The 25,264-nt window shown below is 60.9% G+C and overlaps 1 protein-coding gene across 1 annotated transcript; it reads right to left on the reverse strand.

Annotated features, from left to right (window-relative positions):
- Positions 1-25,264, reverse strand: LOC134155125 (histone-lysine N-methyltransferase 2B-like). The gene is made up of 18 exons (XM_062601977.1): positions 25,234-25,264; positions 23,772-23,833; positions 21,391-21,489; positions 17,924-18,037; positions 14,925-15,033; positions 12,325-12,440; positions 11,550-11,642; positions 10,723-10,818; positions 10,291-10,367; positions 9,172-9,254; positions 8,986-9,077; positions 7,841-7,978; positions 6,945-7,103; positions 5,244-5,364; positions 4,344-4,422; positions 2,964-3,100; positions 1,976-2,104; positions 1-1,226 (listed from the first exon to the last, which is right to left on the reverse strand). The coding sequence occupies exons 1-18, from the start codon at positions 25,262-25,264 to the stop codon at positions 1-3; spliced, it is 2,961 nt and encodes a 986-aa protein (XP_062457961.1).

A 25,264-nucleotide genomic window follows, 5' to 3' on the forward strand; every position in this document is an offset into this window, starting at 1 on the left:
TTACCTCGCATCCATCTCCTCCTCGCCTCCGTCCCCATGGGCCCCGATGGGCTCCATCCGGGCCCGTTTGGGTGCTCCAGCACCCATGGGGTCCCCGGGGCGCTTGGGTGGCCACGGGGGCACCCAATGGGCCCCATTGTCCCCTATGGAGGCGGTGCACCCATGGGTGCCATTGGGGTGGGTGGTGGCGCCGTCTCCTTTATGGGTGCTGTCCCATTGGGTGCTATGGGCATCATGGCCATGGGTGCCATCTTGATGGGTGCCGTCCCATTGGGTGCTATGGGCGTCGTGGCCATGGGTGCTGTCCTCTCGATGGGTGCCGTCCTCTCGATGGGTGCCATCCCATTGGGTGCTATGGGCCTCGTGGCCATGGGTGCCGTCCTCTCGATGGGTGCCGTCCCATTGGGTGCTATGGGCCTCGTGGCCGTGGGTGCCGTCCTCTCGACGGGTGCCGTCCCATTGGGTGCTGTGGGTGCCGCCTCCATCCCCCTTGGGGGGCACCCATTGGGTGCCCCCGTCCCCATTGACCCCTTGGGTGCCATTGGCCGCCATGCTCTTGAGGACGAAGTCCACGAGCTCGGAGGGGAGGTGCTCCGTGGGTGCTGGCCCCAGAGGGGCACCCATGGGTGCCCCCCCACCCTTGTCCCCATCGTCCACCCCATCCAATTGGTCAATGTGGGGCGACGGGGGGGCGGGGCAAGGGGCCGGGGGGGGCCGGGCCACCACGGTGCGGCTGAAGTGGACATAGGGGTCCCGATGGGTGCCCCCCCGATGGGTGCCCCCATTGGCACCCACGTCCTCGTCCTCGCTGCTGTCACCCATGGGTGCCCCCCCCAGGAGGGCGCTGAGGGCCAATGGGGACAACGGGGGAGGGCCCATGGGTGACGATGGGCTCGGTCCATTGGGTGATGCTGGGCCCATAGGCGATGGGTGCCCCATAGGCGATGCTGGTCCCATAGGCGATGGGTGCTCATTGGGTGCTGCTGGATCCATGGGTGACGATGGCCTTGACGCTGAGCTTGGTCCATTGGGCGCCATTGATCCATTGGGTGCCATTGACCCATTGGGTGACCCATTGGGTGTCCCATTGGGTGCCCCATTGGGTGCCCCATTGGGCCAGCGCTGGGGGGCACCCATGGGTGCCAGGGTCCTGCGGGCCCGGCGGGGGGGGGGGAACTCGGGGTCCCCAACGGTCAGGATGTGACGGGGGACGGGGGGGGCGCTGCCTGCGGGGGGGGGGGAAACACAATGGGGGTCAATGGGGCAGCCCCATAGCACACATAGCACCCATTGCCCCCCACTGCCCCCACAGCACCCATTGCCCCCCATTGCCCCCATAGCACCCATTGCCCCCATAGCACCCCTACCACCCATAGCACCCAGGGCCCCCATTGCCCCCAAAGCCCCCATTAGCCCCATTGCCCCCCACTGCCCCCATAGCACCCCTACCACCCATAGCACCCATGGCCCCCATGGCACCCATTGCCCCCCATTACCTCCATTGCCCCCAAAGCCCCCATTAGCCCCATTGACCCAATTACCCCCATAGCCCCTATAGCACCCATTGACCCAATTACCCCCATAGCCCCCATAGCACCCATTGACCCAATTACCCCCATAGCCCCTATAGCACCCATTGACCCAATTACCCCCATAGCCCCTATAGCACCCATTGACCCAATTACCCCCATAGCCCCTATAGCACCCATTACCCCCATTGACCCAATTACCCCCATAGCTATAGCACCCATTGACCCAATTACCCCCATAGCCCCCATAGCACCCATTGACCCAATTACCCCCATAGCCCCTATAGCACCCATTGACCCAATTACCCCCATAGCCCCCATAGCACCCATTACCCCCATTGACCCAATTACCCCCATAGCCCCCATTGACCCAATTACCCCCATAGCCCCATAGCCCCTATAGCACCCATAGCCCCTATAGCACCCATAGTCCCCATAGCACCCACCAGGGGATGGGAGGGGCCTGGATGAGGTCCCCGTTGGGGGTCTCCGGGTGGGGTGGGGGCTGGGGGTGCCCCAAGCTCCTTCTGGGCCCCCCCCCGCAATGGGGCTGGGGGGGGACCCTGGGGTGGGACCTGTGGGGAGAAAGGGGGGGTTAAAGGGGGCACCCATAGGGATCAATGGGGCACCCATATTGATCAATGGGGTGGCCATGGGGATCAATGGGGCACCCATAGGGATCAATGGGGCGCCCATGGGGATCAATGGGGTACCCATAGGGATCAATGGGGTGGCCATGGGGATCAATGGGGCACCCATAGGGATCAATGGGGCGCCCATGGGGATCAATGGGGTACCCATAGGGATCAATGGGGTGGCCATGGGGATCAATGGGGCACCCATAGGGATCAATGGGGCGCCCATGGGGATCAATGGGGTACCCATAGGGATCAATGGGGTGGCCATGGGGATCAATGGGGCACCCATAGGGATCAATGGGGCGGCCATGGGGATCAATGGGGTACCCATAGGGATCAATGAGGCGGCCATGGGGATCATGGGGTGCCCATAGGGCTCAATGGAGTGCCCATAGGGATCAACGGGGCGCCCATAGGGATCAATGGGGCATCCATAGGGATCAACGGGGCAGCCATGGGGATCAATGGGGCGGCCATGGGGTGCAATGGGATGGCCATGGGGATCAATGGGGCACCCATAGGCCTCAATGGGGCGACCATGGGGTGCAATGGGGCAGCCATGGAGGGCAATGGGTCACCCATAGGGATCAATGGGGCAGCCATGGGGCGCAATGGGTCACCCACAGGGACCAATGGGGCACCCGTAGGGATCAATGGGGCACCCATAGGGATCAATGGGGCAGCCATGGGGTGGCCATGGGGCGGCCTTGGGGCGCTATGGGGCAGCCATGGGGTGCTATGGGGCAGCCATGGGGCGCTATGGGGCAGCCATGGGGCGCTATGGGGCGGGCCGTACCGTGGGCGATGGTGCGGTTGATGTCGGGGGGGCGGGGCCGGGCGCCCCCCTCCCCCCCCGGCGCCTGCTCCAGGATGCGGCAGCGGTACCAGCACCGGCGCCGCGCGTCCCGCGTGCTCCAGTAGAGGCGCCAGCACCTGCCCAGGACGGACCAGTTACAACCAGTACGGACCAGTATGGACCGGTTAGAACCAGTATGGGACCAGTATGGACCAGTTAGAAACAGTATGGGACCGGTATGGACCAGTATGGGACCAGTCAGAACCAGTATGGACCAGTTAGAACCAGTATGGATCAGTATGGGACCGGTCAGAACCAGTATGGGACCGGTATGGGACCAGTATGGACCAGTTAGAACCAGTATGGACCAGTATGGACTGGTCAGAACCAGTATGGGACCAGTATGGACCGGTTAGAACCACTACGGACCGGTTAGAACCACTACGGACCAGTATGGACCGGTTAGAACCAGTATGGGACCGGTATGGGACCAGTATGGACCGGTCAGAACCAGTATGGGACCAGCATGGACCGGTTAGAACCAGTATGGACCAGCATAAACCGGTCAGAACCAGTATGGGACCAGCATGGACCGGTTAGAACCAGTATGGACCAGCATAAACCGGTCAGAACCAGTATGGGACCAGCATGGACCGGTTAGAACCAGTATGGGACCAGTTAGAACCAGTATGGGACCAGCATAAACCGGTCAGAACCAGTACGGGACCAGTATGGACCAGTTACAACCAGTATGGACCAGCATAAACCGGTCAGAACCAGTATGGGACCAGTTAGAACCAGTACGGGACCAGTATGGACCAGTTAGAACCAGTATGGGACCAGTTAGAACCAGTACGGACCAGTATGGACCAGTTAGAACCAGTATGGGACCAGTATGGGACCAGTATGGACCAGTTAGAACCAGTACGGACCAGTATGGACCAGTATGGGACCAGTATGGACCAATTAGAACCAGTATGGATCAGTATGGGACCGGTCAGAACCAGTATGGACCGGTTAGAACCAGTATGGGACTGGTCAGAACCAGTATGGACCAGTTAGAACCAGTACGGACCAGTATGGACCGGTTAGAACCAGTATGGGACCGGTATGGGACCAGTATGGACCAGTTAGAATCGGTATGAACCATCCCCCCCCTCCCCACCCCTCCCGCACCCTGCCGCTCCCCCTCCCTCACTGGTATCCCACAGGGAACAGCCTCCCCTCCCCCACCCCCTCCCCCCCCCGCCCCTCCCCCTCCCTCACTGGTATCCCACAGGGAACAGCCTCCCCTCCCCCACCCCTCCCCTCCCCCTCCCTCACTGGTATCCCACAGGGAACAGCCTCCCCTCCCCCACCCCTCCCCTCCCCCTCCCTCACTGGTATCCCACAGGGAACAGCCTCCCGTCGCGCTCCGACAGCTCCGTCAGCGCCCCCAGGCTGTCGATGCGGATGGAGCCTGCGGGAACCCCCCGTCAGCACCCATGGGTGCCCCACATGGAGCCCTATGGGTGCCCCACTGAACCCTATGGGTGCCCCACATGGAGCCCTATGGGTGCCCCACTGAACCCTATGGGTGCCCCATTGAACCCTATGTGTGCCCCATGGAACCCTAAAGGTGCCCCCCCCAGAGCTCCAATGGGTGCCCCCTAAGCCCATTTAACCCCTTTAAGCCCCCCATAGGACCCCCCCAGCACCCATAGAACCGCCATAAACACCCATAGGCCCCTTCCAGCACCCATAGGACCCCCCCAGCACCCATAGAACTGCCATAAGCACCCATAGGCCCCTCCCAGCGCCCATAGGAACCCCCCAGCACCCATAGAACCCCCATAAGCACCCGTCGGACCCCCCTATCACCCATAGGACACCCCCCAGAAGGCATGAGAGAACCCCCCAGCACCCATAGGGCCCCCCAGCACCCACAGAACCCCCATAAGCAGCCACAAGACACCCCCCTCCCCAGCACCCATGGGTGCCCCCTAAGCCCATTTAACCCCATTAAACCCGCATAGGACCCCCCCCAGCACCCATAGAACCCCCATAAGCACCCATAGGCCCCTTCCAGCACCCATAGGACCCCCCCCAGCACCCATAGAACCCCCATAAGCACCCATTAGACCCCCCCAGCACCCATAGGACCCCCACCCCAGCACCCATAGGACCCCCCCAGCACCCATAGAACCCCCATAAGCACCCATAGGACCCCCCCCAGCACCCATAGGACGCCCCCCAGCACCCATGGGTGCCCCCCTCCCAGCACCCATGGGTGCCGCTGACCGATCATCATGTGCACGGCCTCGGGCTCCAGCCCCCCCAGGAACTTCCTCTTGAGGCTCAGGCCCCCGAAGTCCACCAGGACCCGGCGCAGCACCGCAAAGCCCTCATCCTGCACCAGCGCCTGCGGACACACAGGGACCCACAGAGACACATGGGGACACATAGGGACACATAGGGACCCATAGAGACCCCATAGAGACCCATAGAGACACATAGGGACCCATAGAGACCCATAGAGACCCATAGAGACACGTAGGGACCCATAGGGACCCCATAGAGACCCCATAGAGACACATAGGGACACATAGAGACCCCATAGGGACCCATACAGACCCATAGGGACCTCACAGAGACCCATAGAGACCCATAAGGACCCATACTGACCCACAGAGACCCATAGGGACCTCATAGGGACCCATAGAGACCCATAGGGACCCCATAGACACCCACAGAGACACATAGAGGCCAAAGGGACCCCATAGAGACCCATAGGAACCCCATAAAGACCCACACCCATAGAGACCCATAGGGACCCCATAAAGACATACAGAGACCCCACAGAGACCCATAGAGCCCCACAGGCACCCCATAGCGCCCCATAGCGCCCCACATGTCCCCATAGCTCACGGCAGGGTCCCGCAGGCGCGCGTGCCGCTGGCAGAAGACCCTCTTGTTGACCCATAGAGCCCCACAGACACCCCATAGAGCCCCACAGACACCCCATAGCGCCCCATAGCTCACGGCAGGGTCCCGCAGGCGCGCGTGCCACTGGCAGAAGACCCTCTTGTTGACCCATAGAGCCCCACAGACACCCCATAGGGCCCCATAGAGCCCCACAGACACCCCATAGAGCCCCATAGAGACCCCATAGCGCCCCATAGCTCACGGCAGGGTCCCGCAGGCGCGCGTGCCGCTGGCAGAAGACCCTCTTGTTGACCCATAGAGCCCCACAGACACCCCATAGAGACCCCATAGAGCCCCATAGAGACCCATATATACCCACAGACACCCCATAGAGCCCCACAGACACCCCATAGAGCCCCATAGAGACCCCATAGAGCCCCACATGGCCCCAGAGCTCACGGCAGGGTCCCGCAGGCACGCGTGCCGCTGGCAGAAGACCCTCTTGTTGACCCATAGAGCCCCACAGACACCCAATAGAGCCCCATAGAGCCCCACAGACACCCCATAGAGCCCCATAGAGCCCCACAGACACCCCATAGAGCCCCATAGAGACCCCATAGAGACCCCATAGAGACCCATAGCCCCCATAGAGCCCCATAGAGCCCCATAGCGCCCCATAGCGCCCCATAGCTCACGGCAGGGTCCCGCAGGCGCGCGTGCCGCTGGCAGAAGACCCTCTTGTTGACCCATAGAGCCCCACAGACACCCCATAGAGCCCCACAGACACCCCATAGAGCCCCATAGAGCCCCACAGACACCCCATAGAGCCCCATAGAGACCCCATAGAGCCCCATAGAGACCCATAGAGACCCACAGACACCCCATAGAGCCCCATAGCGCCCCATAGCGCCCCATAGCTCACGGCAGGGTCCCGCAGGCGCGCGTGCCGCTGGCAGAAGACCCTCTTGTTGACCCATAGAGCCCCACAGACACCCCATAGAGCCCCACAGACACCCCATAGAGACCCACAGACACCCCATAGAGCCCCATAGCGCCCCATAGCGCCCCATAGCTCACGGCAGGGTCCCGCAGGCGCGCGTGCCGCTGGCAGAAGACCCTCTTGTCGCGCTGGAAGGCGGCGCGGCGCCGCCGGGCGCACATGAAGTGGAAGTTGGCGAGGCAGGCGGCCAGGCAGCACCCAACCGTGGCCCCGGGGCGCCCACAGTGCTCACAGCGCTGCGGGGGGGACATGGGCGTCAGGGGCACCCATGGGTGCTGCACTGGTACCCATGGGTGCTGCTGAGCATCCTTAGGTACAGCAGTGGTAACCATGGATACAGTGGTGGTAACCATGGGTACAGCAGCAGTAACCATGGATACAGCAGTGGTAACCATGGGTGCTGCTGAGCATCCTTAGGTACAGCAGTGGTAACCATGGATACAGCGGTGGTAACCATGGGTGCTGCATTGGTAACCATGGATACAGCGGTGGTACCCATGGGTGCTGCTGAGCATCCTTAGGTACAGCAGTGGTAACCATGGATACAGCGGTGGTAACCATGGATACAGCAGCGGTAACCATGGATACAGCATTGGTAACCATGGATACAGCGGTGGTAACCATGGATACAGCAGTGGTAACCATGGATACAGCAGTGGTAACCATGGATACAGCAGTGGTAACCATGGATACAGCGGTGGTAACCATGGATACAGCAGTGGTAACCATGGATACAGCGGTGGTAACCATGGATACAGTGGTGGTAACCATGGATGCTCAGTGGTCCCCATGGATGCATCCTCAGATACATATTTACCACCCCATAGCCCCCATTTACCACCCCATAGCCCCCATTTACCACCCCACAGCCCCCATTTACCACCCCATAGCCCCCATTTACCACCCCACAGCCCCCATTGAACACCCCACAGCCCCCATTGAACACCCCCCCGTGGCACCCATGGGTGCTGACCATCTGGCGCCCGCGGGCCACGGCGGCGTGCACGTTGCGCAGGGTCCCGTCGCCCTCCTCGAAGACCTCGGCCGACCACAGGGCGCAGTTCACGTGGGTCCACTCGTTCTGCCCGATGTAGAGCAGCCGGCCCTCGTCCTGCAGCAGCACCCACAGCACCCAATGGCACCCATTGGCACCCATCGGCACCCATTGGTATCCATCGGCACCCATTGGTATCCATTGGAACCCATCGGCACCCACAGCACCCAATGGCACCCATCGGCACCCACTGGAACCCATCGGCACCCATTGCACCCATCGGTACCCATTGGTATCCATTGGAACCCAGAGCACCCATTGGTACCCACTGGAACCCATCGGCACCCATTGCACCCATTGGTACCCATTGGCACCGACAGCACCCAGAGCACCCAACGGCACCCAATTGCACCCACTGGCACCCAGAGCACCTCCCGGTATCCACTGATACCCATTGGTATTCCATTAGAACCCACTGACACCCATGGCACCCACAGCACCCATTGGTATCCACTGACACCCATGGCACCCATTGATCCCCACTGATACCCATTGGTATTCCATTGGAACCCACTGACACCCATAGCACCCATTGGTATCCAGTGACACCCATGGGCACCCATTGACCCCCACTGATACCCATTGGTATTCCATTGGAACCCACTGACACCCATGGCACCCACAGCACCCATTGGTATCCACTGACACCCATGGGCACCCATTGGAACCCACTGACACCCATGGGCACCCCTTGGTATCCACTGACACCCATGGGCACCCATTGGAACCCACTGACACCCATGGCACCCATAGCACCCATTGGTATCCACTGACACCCATGGGCACCCATTGACCCCCACTGATACCCATTGGTATTCCATTGGAACCCACTGACACCCATAGCACCCATTGGTATCCACTGACACCCATGGCACCCATTGGTATCCACTGACACCCATGGCACCCCTTGGAACCCACTGACACCCATGGCACCCATTGGAACTCACTGACACCCATGGCACCCACAGCACCCATTGGTATCCACTGACACCCACGGGCACCCATTGCCCCCCATTGGTATCCATTAGCACCCATTGCCCCCCCAGCACCCATGGGTGCCCTACCTGGCAGGGCGCGTCCCCGCACTGCAGGCACAGGGCGCACTGGCGATCGTCCTCCCCTCCCCCATTGGGCACCGCTGGCTCCGCCCCTTCCTCTATGGGGGGGGAGGGGCTTCAGTGGGGGGCGGGGGGGCGGGGGGGGTCCCAGCCCAGCAGGGGGCGCCCCGAGGGGCACCCATGGGTGCTCACCGGGGGGGGGCAGGGGGGGCTCCGGCCGCCATTGGGCGTACGTGTGGTCGGGGGAGGGGGGCAGCACGGCGTGGGGCAGGCGGCTGCGGGGGGAGAGCGGTCAGCACCCAAAATCACCACAAATCACCCCAAAATCACCCAAAATCACCCCAAAATTGCGTCAAAATCACCCACAATCACACCAAAATAGCACCAAAATCACCCCAAATCACCCCAAAATCACCCCAAAATAGCATCAAAATAACCCAAAATCACCCCAAATCACCCCAAATCACCCAAAATCACCCCAAATAACCCCAAATAACCCCAAAATAGCACCAAAATCACCCTAAATCACCCCAAAAGAGCATCAAAATCACCCAAAATCGCCCCAAAATCACCCAAAATCACCCAAAATCGCCCCAAAATCACCCCAAAAGAGCATCAAAATCACCCCAAAATCGCCCCAAAATCACCCCAAAATAACATCAAAATCACCCCAAAATCACCCCAAAAGAGCGTCAAAATCACCCCAAAATAGCAACAAAATCACCCCAAATCACCCCAAAATAGCACCAAAATCAACCCAAATCACCCCAAAATAGCAACAAAATCACCCAAAATCACCCCATTGGCACCCATCAACACCCATCAGCACCCATCAGCACCCATCGGCACCCATCGGCACCCATCAACACCCATCGGCACCCATCGGCACCCATCGGCACCCATCAGCACCCATCGGCACCCATCAGCACCCATCGACACCCATCAGCACCCATCAGCACCCATCAGCACCCATCAGCACCCATCGACACCCATCGGCACCCATCAGCACCCATCGGCACCCATCAGCACCCATCGGCACCCATCGGCACCCATCGGCACCCATCGACACCCATCGGCACCCATCAGCACCCATTGACACCCATCAGCACCCATCAACACCCATCGGCACCCATCGGCACCCATCGGCACCCATCAGCACCCATCGGCACCCATCGGCACCCATCAGCACCCATCGGCACCCATCAGCACCCATCAGCACCCATCGGCACCCATCAGCACCCATCAGCACCCATCAGCACCCATCAGCACCCATCAGCACCCATCGGCACCCATCGGCACCCATTGACTCACTCAGGGTCCCCGTCCCCGGGCGGGCGCCAGCGCTTGGGGTCCCGGATGTCGAAGCAGGGGAAGGCTCCGAGCATGAGCTATGGGGCAGGGGCACCCATGGGTGCTCCGCTCACCCCTATGGGTGCCCCACTGCCCCTATGGGTGCCCCACTTACCCCTATGGGTGCCCCACTCACCCCTATGGGTGCTCCACTCACCCCTATGGGTGCTCCACTCACCCCTATGGGTGCCCCACTGCCCCCTATGGGTGCCCCACTGCCCCCTATGGGTGCTCCACTCACCCCTATGGGTGCCCCACTGCCCCTATGGGTGCTCCACTCACCCCTATGGGTGCCCCACTGCCCCCTATGTGTGGCCCACTGCCCCCTATGGGTGCCCCATTACCCCCCGTGGGTGCCCCCCCCACCCCATAGCACCCATGGGTGCCCCATACCTGGATGAAGAGCTCACAGGCACCGTCGCTTATGGGGCTGCCCCCCATGGGTGCCCCCCCCCGCAGCAGCACCCCAATGACGTCCTGGCTGAAGTCCTGCTGCAGAGCACCCATAGGACCCATATAAGCCCCAGAGCACCCATAGAGCACCCAGGTCAACCCCACAGCACCCACAGAACACCCATGTAACCCCCACAGCACCCACAGAGCACCCATGTAACCCCCACAGCACCCACAGAGCACCCATGTAACCCCCATACCACCCCCACAGCATCCATGGGACCCATATAACCCCATAGCACCCATATGCCCCCATAGCACCCATATAACCCCATAGCACCCATGTAACCCCATAGCACCCATACGAACCCCATAACACCCCCAAGACCCATATAACCCCCATAGCACCCCCACAGCACCCATGGGACCCATATAACTCCATAGCACCCATATAACCCCCACAGCACCCATGGCACTCCCATAACCCCTATAGCACCCGTATAACCCCCATACCACCCATATGACTCCCACAACCCTTCCATCCAAAAGCACCCATGGGTGCCCACCCCATAGCACCCATGTGAAACCCCCCCCATAGCACCCATGGGTGCCCACCCCATAGCACCCATGTGAAACCCCTCCCATAGCACCCATGGGTGCCCACCCCATAGCACCCATGTGAAACCCCCCCCATAGCACCCATAGGTGCCCACCCCGCAGCACCCATGTGAAATCCCCCCATAGCACCCATGGGTGCCCCCCCCCCCCCCATAGCACCCATGGGTGCCCCCATCCCCCCCCCATAGCACCCATGGGTGCCCCCTCACCACGGAGTCGTAGTGGCCTCCTTCCAGCAGCTCCCCGATGGCTCCCAGGTCGCAGGGGCCTGGGTGCAGCTTCACCCCCCCCCCGGGGGGGCACTGGGGGAGAGTCAGCACCCATGGGTGCCCCCCACCCCACTGGGTGCCCCCCACCCCATTGGGTGCTCCTCATCCCCAATGGGTACCCCCGACCCCATTGGGTGCCCCCCATCCCCATTGGGTGCTCCTCATCCCCAATGGGTGCCCCCCACCCCATTGGGTGCCCCCCATCCCCAATGGGTACCCCCGACCCCAATGGGTGCCCCCCACCCCATTGGGTGCTCCTCATCCCCAATGGGTGCCCCAGACCCCATTGGGTGCTCCCCATCCCCAGTGGGTGCCCCCCACCCCATTGGGTGCTCCTCATCCCCAATGGGTGCCTCAGACCCCATTGGGTGCTCCCCATCCCCACTGGGTGCCCCCCACCCCATTGGGTGCTCCTCATCCCCAATGGGTACCCCCGACCCCATTGGGTGCCCCCAACCCCAATGGGTGTGTCCCCCGTTGGGTGCCCCCCACCCATAGGTATCACCCACCCCTATCGGGCGCCCCCCACCCCATTGGGTGCCCCCCACCCAATAGGTGCCCCCCACCCCATTGGGTGCTCCCCATCCTCAATGGGTACCCCCCACCCCCATTGAGTGCCCCCAACCCCATTGGGTGCCCCCCACCCCATTGAGTGCCCCCAACCCCAATGGGTGCCCCCCCACCCATGGGTGCCCCCCCATGGGTGCCCCGGTACCTGCTGGCAGTGGCTGAGGGGGCCCCCATGGGGGGAGCGCAGGAGCGCGCCCAGGACGCGCCGCAGCGCCCCCTGCAGGGCCCCGCCCCCATCGGCACCCGGAGCCGCCTCCGCCTCTGGGGGGAGAGAGCACCCATTGACACCCATTAAAACCCATTGACACCCATTGACACCCACTGACATCCATTGACACCCATTGACACCCATTGACACCCATTGACACCCATTGACACCCATTGACACCCATTGACACCCATTGACACCCATTGACCCCATTGACACCCATTGACACCCATCGACCCCATTGACACCCATTGACACCCATTGACACCCATTGACACCCATCGACCCCATTGACACCCATTGACACCCATTGACACCCATTGACACCCATTAACACCCATGGACACCCATAGACATCCATTGAGACCCATAGACACCCATTGACATCCATTGACACCCATTGACACCCATTGACACCCATTGACACCCATTGACACCCATTGACACCCACTGACACCCATTGATCCCCATTGACACCCATTGGCACTCATTGATACCCATTGACACCCACTGACACCCATTGACACTCACTGATACCCATTGACACCCATTGACACCCATTGACACCCACTGTCACTGACACCCACTAATACCCAAAGCACCCATTAGCACCCATAGACACCTACTGGTCCCCACTGACACCCATAGCACCCATAGAACCCACTGACACCCATAGCCCCCCGACACCCATAGCACCCACTGACACCCACAGCCCACATTGATGCCCATAGCACCCACTGACACCCATAGCACCCATAGAACCCACTGACACCCATAGCCCCCCGACACCCATAGCACCCACTGACACCCACAGCCCCCATAGCCCCCATTGACACCCACAGCCCCCATCGACGCCCATAGCACCCACAGCCCCCATTGACACCCACAGCCCCCATTGACGCCCATAGCACCCACAGCCCCCATTGACACCCACAGCCCCCATTGACACCCAGAGCCCCCATTGACACCCATAGCACCCATAGCCCCCATAGCCCCCCACAGCCCCCATTGACGCCCATAGCACCCATTGACACCCACAGCCCCCATTGATGCCCATAGCACCCATAGCCCCCATTGACACCCACAGCCCCCATTGACACCCACAGCCCCCATTGACACCCACAGCCCCCATTGACGCCCATAGCACCCACAGCCCCCATTGACACCCACAGCCCCCATTGACACCCACAGCCCCCATTGACGCCCACAGCCCCCATTGACACCCACAGCCCCCATTGACGCCCATAGCACCCATTGACACCCACAGCCCCCATTGACGCCCATAGCACCCACAGCCCCCATTGACACCCACAGCCCCCATAGCCCCCCACAGCCCCCATTGACGCCCATAGCACCCATTGACACCCACAGCCCCCATTGACACCCACAGCCCCCATTGACACCCACAGCCCCCATTGACACCCACAGCCCCCATTGACACCCATTGACGCCCATAGCACCCATGGCTCTCACCGTGGGTGCTGGGTGCAGGCAGGCGCCGGCGGCACTGGGGGCAGCGGGGGAGGGGCGGCTCCTCCCCTCCCCCCTCCTCTTCCTCCCCCCCCCAACGGGTGCAGACAGGGCAGCAGCGCCCTGGGGGAGGGGAGAGACCCGGAGCACCCATTGGCACCCATTGAGACCCATTGAGACCCATTGAGACCCATTGACACCCATTGAGACCCATTGACACCCATTGACACCCATTGATACCCATTGACACCCATTGACACCCACTGATACCCATTGAGACCCATTGACACCCATTGACACCCATTGATACCCATTGGCACCCATTGACACCCATAGATACCCATTGATACCCATTGATACCCATTGACACACATTGATACCCATTGACACCCATTGACACCCATTGACACCCACTGACACCCATTGATACCCACTGGCACCCATTGGCACCCATTGGCACCCATTGATACCCATTGACACCCATTGGCACCCATTGACACCCACTGACACCCATTGATACCCATTGGCACCCATTGACACCCATTGATACCCATTGGCACCCATTGGCACCCATTGACACCCACTGACACCCATTGGCACCCATTGATACCCATTGGCACCCATTGACACCCACTGACACCCATTGGCACCCATTGACACCAACTGATACCCATTAGCACCCATTGATACCCATTGATACTCATTGGCACCCATTGATACCCACTAACACCCATTAGCACCCATTGACACCCATTGGTACCCACTGACACCCACAGATCCCCTATAGCAGCGATTGTCCCCCATAGCACCCATTGACACCCCCCACCACCCATTGCCCCCCACAGCACCCATAGACTCCCCACAGCACCCACTGCCCCCCACACCCCCTTAGCACCCATAGACCCCCACAGCACCCCCACAGCACCCCACTGCCCCCCACAGCACCCATAGCCCCCCACAGCAGCCATAGCCCCCCACAGCACCCCCAGCCCCCCACAGCACCCATAGCCCCCCACAGCACCCCCACAGCACCCCCAGCCCCCCACAGCACCCATGGGTGCCCTCACCGAGGCGGGCGCAGGGGGGGCAGAGCCCATCCTGGGGCACCCATTCGGGGTCCCCCCCCCGGCCTGGGGTGGCCCCACAGCGCCGGCACCTGGAGCACCCCCAGCACAGCTGCAAGGGACGGGGGGGTCAGTGGGTGCCCCCCACCCATGGGTGCCCCACAGCAGCCATAGGGACCCCATGGAAGCCATAGGAACCCCATAGAATCCATAAGAACCCCACAGAACCCATGGGGCCACCCCACAGAACCCACAGGGACCCCCCCATAGAACCCATAGGGACCCCACAGAACCCATAGGACCACCCCATAGCACCCATAGGGACCCCATAACACCCATGGGACTACCCCACAGCACCCATAGGGACCCCATAGCACCCATAGGGACCCCATAACACCCATGGGACTACCCCACAGCACCCATAGGGACCCCATAGCACCCATGGGACCACCCCACAGCACCCATAGGGACCCCATAGCACCCATGGGACCACCCCACAGCACCCACAGGGACCCCATAGCACCCATGGGACCACCCCACAGCACCCATAGGGACCCCATAGCACCCATAGGACCACTCCACAACCCTCCCATAGAGCACAGCGCACCCTCCCCAGCACCCATGGGTGCCCCCCCGAGCACCCATAACCCCCCTATAGCACCCAGAGAACCCCATAGACCACAATGCCCCTCCCCATAGCACCCATAGGGACCCCATAGGACCCATGGGACCACCCCATAGCACCCATAGAGACCCCATAGGACCCATGGGACCACCCCATAGCACCCACAGAACCCAACAGACCACAATGCCCTGCCCCATAGCACCCATAGAGCACAATGGCCGCCCCCCCACCCCATAGCACCCATGGGTGCTGACCCAGGCGGTGCCCCGGGGGGGCCGGGGGGGGGCGCTGGGCCCCAGACATGGGGGGTGGAAGCAGCGGCGGCAGCGGCAGCACTCGAGGAGGGGCTGGAACAGAGAGGGGGGGGCCCTATAGGTGCTATGGGGCGCTATGGGGCCCAATGGGACCCAATGTCCCCATAGCCTCCCATAGATGTCCACAGTGCCCCATAGAACGCATTGACCCCCATAGCACCCAATGGGTCCCAATGCACCCACTGCCCTCCATTACCCCCCACTGAACCCACTCCCCCCACATTGACCCCCCGCTGACCCCCCCATTGACCCCCCGCTGAACCCCTCCCCCCCATTGACCCCCTGCTGACCCCCCATTGACCCCCCATTGACCCCCTGCTGACCCCCCCTCCCCCATTGACCTCCCGCTGACACCCCTCCCCCCCATTGACCCCCTGCTGACCCCCTCTCCCCCCCCATTGACCCCCCGCTGACCCCCCCGGTTGACCCCCCATTGACCCCCCGCTGACCCCGCCCATCCCCCCCATTGACCCCCCGCTGACCCCCCCTCCCCCCCATTGACCTCCCGCTGACCCCACCACTGACCCCCCACTGACCCCGCCCCTCCCCACCATTGACCCCCCCATTGACCCCTGCTGACCCCCCATTGATGCCCCGCTGACCCCCCCTCCCCCCCATTGACCTCCCGCTGACCTCCCCCATTGACCCCCCGCTGACCCCCCCTCCCCCCATTGACCCCCCCGCTGACCCCCCATTGACCCCTCCTTGACCCCCCATTGACCCCCGGCTGACCCCCCGCTGACCCCCCATTGACCCCCCGCTGACCCCCCCTCCCCCCATTGACTTCCCGCTGACCCCCCCATTGACCCCTCCTTGACCCCCCCTCCCCCCCATTGACCCCCTGCTGACCCCGCCCATCCCCCCCATTGACCCCCTGCTGACCCCCGCTCCCCCCATTGACCCCCCGCTGACCCTCCCTCCCCCGCACTGACCCCCCCATTGACCCCCCATTGACCCCCCGCTGACCCCCCCCTGACCCCCCGCTGACCCCGCCCCTCCTGCCCATTGACCCCCCGCTGACCCCGCCCCTGACCCCCCCATTGACCCCCCCTCCCCCCCGTTGACCCCCCGCTGACCTTTCCGGCTCGGCCCCGCCTCCCGCACACGTGACAGCTCCGGCACTGGCGGCAGCTCCAGGCCCCGGCCTGGCCCGGGCCCGGCCCCTCCCCCCGCGCCAGGCAGAACCCGTGGAAAGGCTGACAGCAAATCTGGCAATGCAGGAGCTGGGGGAGGGGCAGTGGGGCTGGGACCCATAGAGACACATAGGGACCCATAGAGACACATAGAGACCCATAGGGACCCATAGGGACCCATAGAGACCCATAGAGACCCATAGAGACCCATAGGGACCCATAGAGACACATAGAGACCCATAGAGACCCATAGAGACCCATAGGGACCCATAGAGACCCATAGAGACACATAGAGACCCATAGCAGGCTGACAGCAAATCTGGCAATGGAGGAGCTGGGGGAGGGGCAGTGGGGCTGGGACCCATAGAGACCCATAGGGACCCATAGGGACACATAGAGACCCATAGAGACCCATAGGGACCCATAGAGACCATAGGGACCCATAGAGACCCATAGAGACCCATAGAGACCCATAGAGACCCATAGGGACCCATAGAGACCCATAGAGACCCCATAGAGACCCATAGGGACACATAGAGACCCATAGGGACACATAGCAGGACCCATAGTTTGCCCCATAGCACCCCCATAGCATGCCCCCCAGTGTGCTCCATAGCACCCTTCATAGTGTGCCCCATAACACCCCCCATAGTGTGCCCCACAGTGCACCCCATAGTGTGCCCCATAGCACCCCCCATAGCGTGCCCCATAGCACCCCCCATAGCATGACCCATAGCGTGCCCCACAGCGTGCCCCATAGCGTGCCCCATAACATCCCCCACAGCGTGCCCCATAGCGTGCCCCATAGCGTGCCCCACAGCGTGCCCCATAGCACCCCACAGCGTGCCCCATAGCACCCCCCACAGCGTGCCCCACAGCGTGCCCCATAGCGTGCCCCATAGCGTGCCCCACAGCGCCCCCCAGCCTGACCTGGTGCTGGCCCTTGCTGGCGCAGAGCAGGCAGACGAGGGGGGCGCTGACGGGCACGGAGGAGACGATGCTGAGGCCCCCCAGCAGCCACACGTTGTCCAGGGCACTGTCCTCCTATGGGGCATAGCACCCACATAGCGTGCCCCAGGGGGTAGCACCCCCCATAGGGATGTATAGGGCACGTATGGGGCACGGGCACGGCACGTATAGGGCGCGTATAGGGGGTATAGGGAGGTATAAGGATGTATAGGGCATGTATAGGGCACGTATAGGGGGTATAGGGAGGTATAGGGATGTATAGGGCACGTATAGGGGGTACAGGGACGTATAGGGATGTATAGGGCACGTATAGGGCACGTATAGGGGGATATAGGGACGTATAAGGATGTATAGGGCGCGTATAGGGCACGTATGAGGGACGTACAGGGATGTATAGGGCACGTATAGGGGGTATAGGGAGGTATAGGGATGTATAGGGATGTATAGGGCACGTATAGGGGGTATAGGGAGGTATAGGGATGTATAGGGCACGTATAGGGGGTATAGGGAGGTATAAGGATGTATAGGGCACGTATAGGGGGATATAGGGACGTATAAGGATGTATAGGGCACGTATAGGGCACGTATAGGGGGTATAGGGAGGTATAAGGATGTATAGGGCACGTATAGGGGGATATAGGGACGTATAAGGATGTATAGGGCACGTATAGGGCACGTATAGGGGGTATAGGGAGGTATAGGGATGTATAGGGCACGTATAGGGGGTACAGGGAGGTATAGGGATGTATAGGGCACATATAGGGGGTATAGGGAGGTATAAGGATGTATAGGGCACGTATAGGGGGTACAGGGAGGTATAGGGATGTATAGGGCACGTATAGGGGGATATAGGGACGTATAGGGATGTATAGGGCACGTATAGAGGATATAGGGACGTACAGGGATGTACATGGCACATATGGGGGATGTATAGGGATGTATAGAGCATGTATAGGGGGATATAGGGACATATAAGGATGTATAGGGCACATATGGGGTATGTATAGGGGACATAGGGACGTATAAGGATGTATAGGGCACATATGAGGGACGTACAGGGATGTATAGGGCACGTATAGGGGGTATAGGCACATATAAGGATGTACATGGCACATATGGGGGACGTATAGCGGATATATGGACGTATAGGGATGTATAGGGCATGTATAGGGGATACAGAAACGTATAAGGATGTATAGGGCACGTATAGGGGATATAGGCACATATAAGGATGTATAGGGCACATATGGGGGACGTATAGGGATGTAGAGGGCACGTATAGGAGGATATAAGGACGTATAAGGATGTACATGGCACATATGGGGGACGCATAAGGGATATAGGGACATATAAGGATGTATAGGGCACATATAGGGGGATATAGGGACGTATAGGGATGTATAGGGCACGTACAGGGGGATATAGGAACGTATAGGGATGTATAGGGCACGTATGGGGGACGTATAGGGATGTATAGGGCACGTATAGGGGGATATAGGGACGTATAGGGATGCATAGGGCACGTATAGGGCACGTATAGGGACGTATAGGGATGTAGACGGCATGTATAGGGGGATATAGGAACACATAGGAATGTATAGGGCACATATAAGGGCGTATAGAGCTTGTATAGGGATGCATAAAGCATGTATAGGGGTGTATAAGACATATAGGGGACATATAGGGAACATATAAGGGGTACAAACACGTATAGGAGTGTCTAGGGCACGTATAGGTGGGTATAGGAACGTGTAGGGCACACACAGGGATGTATATGAGATGTATAGGGAACATACAGTGACCCATGCAGACGCATAAGCAGCATACAGGGATGTATAGGGGTGTATAAAACACACATACATGTATATGGGAAACGTATAGGGATGCACAGCGGGTATATATGGGTGCATAGGGGATGTATAGGAACGTATAGGGGTGCACAGGGAACATATAGGGCTGCATAGGATACGTATAGGAACGTATAGGGATGCATAGAGAATGTATAGGGATGCATAAGGGACATATAAGGGTGCATGGGGACGTATAGGAACATATAGGGATGCATAGAGAATGCATAGGGATGCATAAGGGACATATAAGGATGCATAGGGTACGTATAGGAACGTATAGGGGTGCATAGGGGACGTATAGGCAATGTATAGGAACGTATAGGGACACATATGAAACATAGGGGTGCATAGGTTACGTATAGGAACATATAAGGGTGCATAGGAGACGTATAGGGGTACATAGGAGGACATATAGGAACGTGTAAGGATGCAGAGGGAACATATAAGGATGCACAGCGAACGCATAGGGATGCATAGGGGACGTATAGGGGTGCATAGGCGACATATAGGAACGTATAGGGAACGTAAAGAGGTGCATAAGGTATGTATAGGAACATATAGGGGTGCATAGGGAACGTATGGGGTGCATAGGGGACATATAGGGGTGCATAGCGGACATATAGGGGAGTATGGGGAATACATAGAGGTCTATAGGAGTGCATAGGGACATAAACGATGTGATTTTGGGTCATTTTGGGGTGATCTGGGGTCATTTTGGGGTGATTTTGGCCCATTTTGGGTCATTTTGGGGTGATTTTGGCCCATTTTGTGTCATTTTGGGGTGAATTTGGGTCATTTTGGGGTGATTTTGGGGTGATTTTGGGCCATTTTGGGGTGATTTTGGCCCATTTTGGGGTGAATTTTTGATCATTTTGGGGTGATTTTGGGTCATTTTGGGTCATTTTTTGATGATTTTGGGTGATTTTGGGTGATTTTAGGGTGATTTTTGGCCATTTTGGGGTGATTTTGGGTGATTTTAGGGTGATTTTGGGACATTTTGGGGTGATTTTTGGGTCATTTTGGGGTGATTTGGGGTCATTTTAGGGTGATTTTGGGGTGATTTTGGGGTGATTTTTGGGTCATTTTGGGGTGATTTCTGGATCATTTATGGTGATTTGGAGTCATTTTGGGGTGATTTTTGGGCCATTTTGGGGTGATTTTGGGCCATTTTGGGGTGATTTTGGGCGATTTTGGGTGATTTTAGAGTGATTTTGGGCCATTTTGGGGTGATTTTGGGTGATTTGGGGTGATTTTGGGCCATTTTGGGGTGATTTGGGGTGATTTTAGAGTGATTTTGGGCCATTTTGGGGTGATTTTGGGTGATTTGGGGTGATTTGGGGTGATTTGGGGTGATTTTGGGCCATTTTGGGGTGATTTGGGGTGATTTTAGAGTGATTTTGGGCCATTTTGGGGTGATTTTGGGTGATTTTGGGTAATTTGGGGTGATTTGGGGTGATTTTGGGCCATTTTGGGGTGATTTTAGGGTGATTTTGGGTCATTTTGGGGTGATTTTGGGGTGATTTTGGGTCATTTTGGGTGATTTTGGGTGATTTTGGGGTGATTTTGGGCCCCGCTCACCTTGAAGTCCACGCGCAGGCGGTGCACCCCATCGCTGGAGCGCCCCTTCCCCGACCACCCATTGTGGGGGGGGGCCAGGGCGCCGGGGGGGCCCCACTCCTATGGGGGGGGAAAGGGGGGTCAGGGAGGGGTCATGACCCCCTGACCTGACCCCCCCATTGGGTGCCATTCACAAACCCCCCGCCCCCCATAGCACCCATGGGTGCTCCACACCTGCTTCCCCCCCAGGGCACCCATGGGTGCTCCCCCCCCCCCCCATAACACCCATGGGTGCCATCCCCCCCCCCCATAGCACCCATGGGTGCTCCCCCCCCCCATAGCACCCATGGGTGCCCCCCATCACAATGGGTGCCCCCCCCCCATAGCCCCCATGGGTGCCCCCCCCCCCCCCCATAGCACCCATGGGTGCCCCCCCCCCACAGCACCCATGGTTCCCCCCCCATAGCACCCATGGTTCCCCCCCCATAGCACCCATGGGTGCTCCCTACCCCCCCAGCACCCATGGTTCCCCCCCCCATAGCACCCATGGGTGCTCCACACCCCCTCCCCCCATCGCCCCCATGGGTGCTCCCCACCCCCCCCCCCATAGCACCCATGGTTCCCCCCCCATAGCACCCATGGTTCCCCCCCCATAGCACCCATGGGTGCTCCCTCCCCCCCCCCCCATAGCACCCATGGTTCCCCCCCCATAGCACCCATGGATGCTCCACACCCCCTCCCCCCATAGCACCCATGGGTGCCCCCCCCATAGCACCCATGGGTGCTCCACACCCCCTCCCCCCCATAGCACCCATGGGTGCTCCCCCCCCCCCCCCATAGCACCCATGGGTGCCCCCCCCTCCTCCATAGCACCCATGGGTGCCCCCCACCTGTGGGTGCCGGCGCCTCGCCCGCAGCTGCAGCAGGGGCTGGAGCGGGGCCCTGCGGGGCCGGGGGGGGTCCAGGTCCTCGGGGGGGGGCTCTGGGGGGCAAAGGGGGTCCCATTGAGCCCCATTGAGCCCCACTGAGCCCCATTGAAACCCACTGAGCCCCATTGAGGCCCACTGAGCCCCATTGAGCCCCATTGAAACCCACTGAGCCCCATTGAGCCCCATTGAAACCCATTGAAACCCACTGAGCCCCATTGAAACCCACTGAGCCCCATTGAGCCCCATTGAACCCCATTGAGCCCCACTGAACCCCATTGAGGCCCATTGAGACCCATTGAACCCCATTGAACCCCACTGAGCCCCCATTGAACCCCACTGCTCCTCATTACCCCCCACTGCCTCCCCCACTTTCTCCCCCCAATTGACCCCATTACCCATCCCCCCATCGCCCCCCATTCCCCTCTCCCTCCCCCCCATTGACCCCCATCCCCTCCCCATTGACCCCCCATCCCCATCCCCCCCCTCCCCTCCCCCCCATTGACCCCCATCCCCTCCCCCCTCACCCTCTCCCTCCCCCCCATTGACCCCCATCCCCATCCCCCCCATCCACTCCCCCCTCTCCCTCTCCCTCCCCCCCCATTGACCCCCATCCCCTCACCCTCTCCCTCCCCCCCATTGACCCCCATTGACCCCCATCCCCTCCCCCCATCCCCCTCCCCCCCATCCCCTCCCCCCCACCCTCTCCCTCCCCCCATTGACCCCCCATCCCCATCCCCCCCATCCCCTCCCCCCATTGACCCCCATTCCCCCCCATTGACCCCCATCCCCCCCCCACCCTCTCCCCTCCCTCCCCCCATTGACCCCCATCCCCCCACCCCCATTGACCCCCATCCCCTCCCCCCCATCCCCCCCTCCCCTCTCCCTCCCCCCCATTGACCCCCATTGACCCCCATCCCCATCCCCCCCATCCCCTCCTCCCCCATTGACCCCCATCCCCATCCCCCCCATCCCCTCCCCCCCCTCCCTCTCCCTCCCCCCTCCCCCCATTGACCCCCATCCCCATCCCCCCCATCCCCTCCCCCCCCATTGACCCCCATTGACCCCCATCCCCTCCCCCCTCCCCCTCTCCCTCCCCCCCATTGACTGCCATTACCCCCCCATCCCCCTCCCCCCTCGCCCAACTCCCTCCCCCCCATTGACCCCCATTGACCCCCATCGAACCCCATTGACCCCATTGACCCCCATTGACCCCGTTGACTCCCATTGACCCCCATTGACCCCCATCCCCTCCCCCCCATTGACCCCCACCCCCTCCCCCCCCACCCTCTCCCGCCCCCCCCCCGCGGGCCCCCTCGCCGAGGGGGGGGGGGCGGCGCCTCGCGGAGCGGCGCGGGGGGGTGGGGGTGGGGCGGGGGGGAGGGGCAGGGCCCCGGAAGCCTCCGGGGGGGGCGGCCCCTCCCCTCCCCCAGCCCCGCCCCCTCCCCCCCACGTGGGCTCGGCCCCGCCCCCCGCCTCCGCCACCGAGTCCCCGGAGTCCTCCGAGTCCCAGGGGGCGCCACGTGGGGGGCAGCGGCCTATGGGGAGAGGGGGGGGGCGGTCAGAGCCTGCCCATTGGGACCCATTGATCCCATTGGGACCCATTGAGCCCCATTGAGCCCCATGGAGCCCCATTGATCCCATTGAGCCCCATTGGGACCCATTGATCCCATAGGGACCCATTGAGCTCCATTGGGACCCATTGAGCCCCATTGATCCCATTGAGCCCCATTGGGACCCATTGAGCCCCATTGATCCCATAGGGACCCATTGAGCCCCATTGATCCTATTGAGCTCCATTGAGCCCCACTGAGCCCCATTGGGATCCATTGAGCCCCATTGAGCCCCATTGGGACCCATTGAGCCCCACTGGGACCCATTGAGCCCCATTGATCCCACTGAGCTCCATTGAGCCCCATTGGGACCCACTGAGCTCCATTGAGCCCCATTGGGACCCACTGAGCCCCATTGATCCCATTGAGCTCCACTGAGCCCCATTGAGCCCTACTGGGCCCCACTGAGCTCCACTGAGGTGCACTGAGCCCCATTGGGCCCCATGCATCCCACTGAGCCCCACTGAGCCCCATTGATCCCATTCCCCCCCACTGAGCACCATTGGGACCCATTGAGCTCCATTGAGCCCCATTGGGCCCCATGCATCCCACTGAGCCCCACTGAGCCCCATTGATCCCAGTCCCCCCCATTGAGCACCATTGGGACCCATTGAGCCCCATTGAGCTCCATTGGGCCCCATGCATCCCACTGAGCCCCATTGATCCCCATTGATCCCATTCCCCCCCACCGAGCACCATTGGGACCCATTGAGCTCCATTGAGCCCCATTGGGCCCCATGCATCCCACTGAGCCCCACTGAGCCCCATTGATCCCATTCCCCCCCATTGAGCTCCATTGGGACCCATTGAGCTCCATTGAGCCCCATTGGGCCCCATGCATCCCACTGAGCCCCACTGAGCCCCATTGATCCCATTCCCCCCCATTGAGCACCATTGGGACCCATTGAGCACCATTGGGACCCATTGAGCCCCATTGGGGCCCATGCATCCCACTGAGCCCCACTGAGCCCCATTGATCCCATTTCCCCCCCATTGAGCCCTATTAGTCCCCATTGCCCCACATTGCCCCCACGGCCCCCACTGCCCCCCATTGCCCCCCATTAATCCCACTGCCCCCCATTGCCCATTGTCTCCCATTGCCCCCCCACTGCCCCCCATTGATCCCACTGCCCCCCATTGCCCATTGACTCCCATTGTCTCCCATTGACTCTCATTGCCTCCCACTGACTCCCGTTGCCCCCCATTGAGCCCTATGGCCCCCCATTGACTCCCACTGCCCCCCATTGATCCCCACTGCCCCCCATTGAGCCCTATAGCCCCCCACTGAGCCCTATAGCCCCCCACTGAGCCCCCCCCCCCATTACCTGGGTCCCTCTGTGCCGGTGCTGGGGCCAT

This window comes from Pezoporus occidentalis, unplaced genomic scaffold (genome assembly GCF_034315485.1).
Source record: "Pezoporus occidentalis ecotype Australia unplaced genomic scaffold, CSIRO_AGI_Poc_V1 ctg735, whole genome shotgun sequence".
NCBI lineage: Eukaryota > Metazoa > Chordata > Aves > Psittaciformes > Psittacidae > Pezoporus > Pezoporus occidentalis.